We start from the raw sequence: 5,072 nt of genomic DNA, 5'->3' as shown, positions 1-5,072 counted from the left end.
TAAACGTAATCTGGAGGCAAGAGGTTAGTTAAACAGGAACCCCCCTTAGTGCCCGGCGGGGGGCGGCTCTGTAGATGTGGCCCCTCCCCAGGGTCTCCTGAGTGACAGATCAGAGATAAGCCGGGGCCCCCCCACCGCTACATGTAATGAACTCATCCAATCCTCTCTAATCCCCAATTCTGAGGGTTGTTGGGGGTAGCTAAGTATCCGCTGTCCAAAGGGCCACACAATGGGCCCAGAGGGATAGAATTGGGGCCCCGTTCGCACCATCGCATTGTAACTGAGCCGTGCGATCACCGCGCCCAAATCTGCCATTAAACGGGTCTGACCGCCCCTCCCCCGACAAGATTATTATTATACGGCATTTATAGAGCGGCGACAGTACAGACACAATACAGTTTCAGGGTCCTGAGAGCTTACAATCTAGTGGGAGGGGCCAGTGATACAGAAGGTAATAGTGGTTCGGGTTGAGTTGATGCTGAAACTCTGATAATGCAAAACGCGTTTCCTTCTTTACCTGCAACTTGGAGTGCGTGCTCTGTGGGTGAGGATGCGAGCTCTGCGTGCGCTGTGGGTGGGGATGTGAGCTCTGCGTGCGCTGTGGGCGGGGCTGTGAGCTCTGCGTGCGCTGTGGGTGGGGATGCGAGCTCTGTGGGTGGGGATGCGAGCTCTGTGGGTGGGGCTGTGAGCTCTGCGTGCGCTGTGGGTGGGGATGTGAGCTCTGCGTGCGCTGTGGGTGGGGATGTGAGCTCTGCGTGCGCTGTGGGTGGGGATGTGAGCTCTGCGTGCGCTGTGGGTGGGGATGTGAGCTCTGCGTGCGCTGTGGGTGGGGATGTGAGCTCTGCGTGCGCTGTGGGTGGGGATGTGAGCTCTGCGTGCGCTGTGGGTGGGGATGTGAGCTCTGCGTGCGCTGTGGGTGGGGATGTGAGCTCTGCGTGCGCTGTGGGTGGGGATGTGAGCTCTGCGTGCGCTGTGGGTGGGGATGTGAGCTCTGCGTGCGCTGTGGGTGGGGATGTGAGCTCTGCGTGCGCTGTGGGTGGGGATGTGAGCTCTGCGTGCGCTGTGGGTGGGGATGTGAGCTCTGCGTGCGCTGTGGGTGGGGATGTGAGCTCTGCGTGCGCTGTGGGTGGGGATGTGAGCTCTGCGTGCGCTGTGGGTGGGGATGTGAGCTCTGCGTGCGCTGTGGGTGGGGATGTGAGCTCTGCGTGCGCTGTGGGTGGGGATGTGAGCTCTGCGTGCGCTGTGGGTGGGGATGTGAGCTCTGCGTGCGCTGTGGGTGGGGATGTGAGCTCTGCGTGCGCTGTGGGTGGGGATGTGAGCTCTGCGTGCGCTGTGGGTGGGGATGTGAGCTCTGCGTGCGCTGTGGGTGGGGATGTGAGCTCTGCGTGCGCTGTGGGTGGGGATGTGAGCTCTGCGTGCGCTGTGGGTGGGGATGTGAGCTCTGCGTGCGCTGTGGGTGGGGATGTGAGCTCTGCGTGCGCTGTGGGTGGGGATGTGAGCTCTGCGTGCGCTGTGGGTGGGGATGTGAGCTCTGCGTGCGCTGTGGGTGGGGATGTGAGCTCTGCGTGCGCTGTGGGTGGGGATGTGAGCTCTGCGTGCGCTGTGGGTGGGGATGTGAGCTCTGCGTGCGCTGTGGGTGGGGATGTGAGCTCTGCGTGCGCTGTGGGTGGGGATGTGAGCTCTGCGTGCGCTGTGGGTGGGGATGTGAGCTCTGCGTGCGCTGTGGGTGGGGATGTGAGCTCTGCGTGCGCTGTGGGTGGGGATGTGAGCTCTGCGTGCGCTGTGGGTGGGGATGTGAGCTCTGCGTGCGCTGTGGGTGGGGATGTGAGCTCTGCGTGCGCTGTGGGTGGGGATGTGAGCTCTGCGTGCGCTGTGGGTGGGGATGTGAGCTCTGCGTGCGCTGTGGGTGGGGATGTGAGCTCTGCGTGCGCTGTGGGTGGGGATGTGAGCTCTGCGTGCGCTGTGGGTGGGGATGTGAGCTCTGCGTGCGCTGTGGGTGGGGATGTGAGCTCTGCGTGCGCTGTGGGTGGGGATGTGAGCTCTGCGTGCGCTGTGGGTGGGGATGTGAGCTCTGCGTGCGCTGTGGGTGGGGATGTGAGCTCTGCGTGCGCTGTGGGTGGGGATGTGAGCTCTGCGTGCGCTGTGGGTGGGGATGTGAGCTCTGCGTGCGCTGTGGGTGGGGATGTGAGCTCTGCGTGCGCTGTGGGTGGGGATGTGAGCTCTGCGTGCGCTGTGGGTGGGGATGTGAGCTCTGCGTGCGCTGTGGGTGGGGATGTGAGCTCTGCGTGCGCTGTGGGTGGGGATGTGAGCTCTGCGTGCGCTGTGGGTGGGGATGTGAGCTCTGCGTGCGCTGTGGGTGGGGATGTGAGCTCTGCGTGCGCTGTGGGTGGGGATGTGAGCTCTGCGTGCGCTGTGGGTGGGGATGTGAGCTCTGCGTGCGCTGTGGGTGGGGATGTGAGCTCTGCGTGCGCTGTGGGTGGGGATGTGAGCTCTGCGTGCGCTGTGGGTGGGGATGTGAGCTCTGCGTGCGCTGTGGGTGGGGATGTGAGCTCTGCGTGCGCTGTGGGTGGGGATGTGAGCTCTGCGTGCGCTGTGGGTGGGGATGTGAGCTCTGCGTGCGCTGTGGGTGGGGATGTGAGCTCTGCGTGCGCTGTGGGTGGGGATGTGAGCTCTGCGTGCGCTGTGGGTGGGGATGTGAGCTCTGCGTGCGCTGTGGGTGGGGATGTGAGCTCTGCGTGCGCTGTGGGTGGGGATGTGAGCTCTGCGTGCGCTGTGGGTGGGGATGTGAGCTCTGCGTGCGCTGTGGGTGGGGATGTGAGCTCTGCGTGCGCTGTGGGTGGGGATGTGAGCTCTGCGTGCGCTGTGGGTGGGGATGTGAGCTCTGCGTGCGCTGTGGGTGGGGATGTGAGCTCTGCGTGCGCTGTGGGTGGGGATGTGAGCTCTGCGTGCGCTGTGGGTGGGGATGTTGGTTGCGAGCTCATTTCTTCTCAGTATTGGAGGGAAGTGATGAGAAGTGGGAGGAGATTCTCTGACAGGAAATGTTGTTTTTTCTCCTCAGATTCTGAAACACATCGAAATTCTCTTCCCGTTCTTCAGACGAGATTACATTGGATGGAAGGACTCCGTCCGCCACAACCTCTCCTCCAATGACTGCTTCCGGAAGGTGAGGAGAGATTCCTCCTGGGTGGGGTTCTCTATGGATGTGTCCTCAGTGATTGGCTGTTATCATTTGGGGCGTAGAGACTCCTCCCTCTTCTCAGAGACGGAGCTGGAAGGAGTTTTGATGTTATCACCTCGGGATTCCTTCTCACTCTGCATTGCTTTCATGTCGGTGAGATGCAGGATTGGGGTTCTGTTGGAGGGTCTCTGGTGGGGTTCTCTGGTTGGAGGGTCTCTGGTGGGGTTCTCTGGTTGGAGGGTCTCTGATGGGGGTCTGTTGGAGGGTCTCTGGTGGGGTTCTCTGGTTGGAGGGTCTCTGATGGGCGTCTGTTGGAGGGTCTCTGGTGGGGTTCTGTTGGAGGGTCTCTGGTGGGGTTCTGTTGGAGGGTCTCTGGTGGGGTCCTGTTGGAGGGTCTCTGGTTGGGTTCTGTTGGATGGTCTCTGGTGGGGTCCTGTTGGAGGGTCTCTGGTGGGGTCCTGTTGGAGGGTCTCTGGTGGGGTCCTGTTGGAGGGTCTCTGGTGGGGTCCTGTTGGAGGGTCTCTGGTATGAGTGACCTCTGACCTGATCAGAGTTTGCTGACCAGTTGTGTTGGTGAGTGCTGATTACTGAGTGCGCTGACTCTGGTTCCTGTATTTAGACTTCTGGCACAATTGCTGGGACAGGAAATGGAGGCCGCCGGCTCTGGTGGGAGGATTGTACATTCTGGTGTCATGTTTGTCCGTTGTTTGGTTTGGAGTCTCTGAGAAGGTTTGATGCGTCTTTGTGTCTTTTGTAGGTGCTGAAGGACCCGGGGAAACCTCAGGCCAAGGGGAACTTTTGGACGGTGGATGTGACGAGAATCCCTCTGGATGCCTTGAAGCTGCAGAACACGATGATGGCGCGAGGTGGAACCACCTATTTCATCCAGGACCTGTCCCCCTACATCCTACACAACCACAAATATGGTGCCGGCGGAGAGCCAACCAGGACCTTCTCTCCTCCCGGCTCCCTGCCCTCCGGGGATGAGTCCCAGCAAAGCAAACTCAACACGTCCTTCATGATCGAATCTTTACTCCAAGACCTGCAGGATGTGGACTTGGCAGACGTCTCCAAGTCTACGGAGAGCAGAAGAAGTCATTCCCAATCCTTGGCCGGGAACATTTGGCCGGTGAACCCTCTTGGCTGTAACTCCAACTCCCGCTTGTTCCAGCGCTCCAGCAGTCCCAACGTTTCAGCTAGTCAGTCCCTGTACTCGTCCTCCTGTGCCAGTCTTTCCACCATTTCCCCTCGTAGTTCTGATGAAGATTCCGGTACAAACATCGCTGGAACTTCTCCTCAGAGGTCCCGTCATTCCACCAAGCGGCCAAGAGAGGAGGATGATGACCCCCGAAGTGTCTCCTCTTCAGACTCTGATGCAGAGAGACGTTCCCCACGGGAGCCTCCTGCTAAGGTGCCTGTTCTGGCCTCCGACTTGCCCACTTCCTACACAAAGTGTATTCCGCCCAATGTGGTGGCTCCACCCACTGCTCTTCCTTTCTTCCCCTTTTCCCAGTTTGGTTATTACAACTATGGATCCTCCCCCTACATGAGCCCAACCTACTGGGGACTGGTACCACAGCCGGGGAGCAGTCATCCGGAGCCGCCATGTCCGCCCGCGCCTTCGCTGGATCTCGATAATATGCTGAGGGCCGTGCCACCCAACAAAAGTGTATTTGATGTGATGACCAGTCACCCCGGAGATGTTGTCCACCCGGCATTCTTCACTCAGTACCTGACCCGCTCCGGCGGGCCGTGCCCCGGGCAGAGGCTGGTATAGGTGTGTCCTCATTGGATGACAGATGGACACTCCCCTGCAGAGCTCCTCGGGTCCTGATAGGAGGAGATATCAGTGCGGCTTCTGATCAGTTTCATGTCTCGGGATGTTCATAGAGAA

General features: G+C 60.3%; 1 protein-coding gene across 1 annotated transcript in view; it reads left to right on the top strand.

Annotated features, from left to right (window-relative positions):
- Positions 1-4,955, top strand: part of LOC108803848 (forkhead box protein H1-like) — a 9,550-nt gene extending 4,595 nt beyond the window's left edge. The window contains exons 2-3 of the mRNA XM_018575645.1: positions 3,054-3,163; positions 3,936-4,955. Coding sequence (XP_018431147.1) covers positions 3,054-3,163; positions 3,936-4,955 — 1,130 coding nt within the window. The remainder of the gene's footprint in view (positions 1-3,053; positions 3,164-3,935) is intronic.
- Positions 4,956-5,072: the final 117 nt, after the last annotated feature.

Source organism: Nanorana parkeri, unplaced genomic scaffold (genome assembly GCF_000935625.1).
Source record: "Nanorana parkeri isolate BGI_ZX_2015 unplaced genomic scaffold, ASM93562v1 scaffold4326, whole genome shotgun sequence".
Taxonomy (NCBI): Eukaryota; Metazoa; Chordata; class Amphibia; order Anura; family Dicroglossidae; genus Nanorana; species Nanorana parkeri.
Note: the sequence above shows the minus strand (reverse complement) of the source record. Positions and strands in the feature narration are given on the sequence as shown.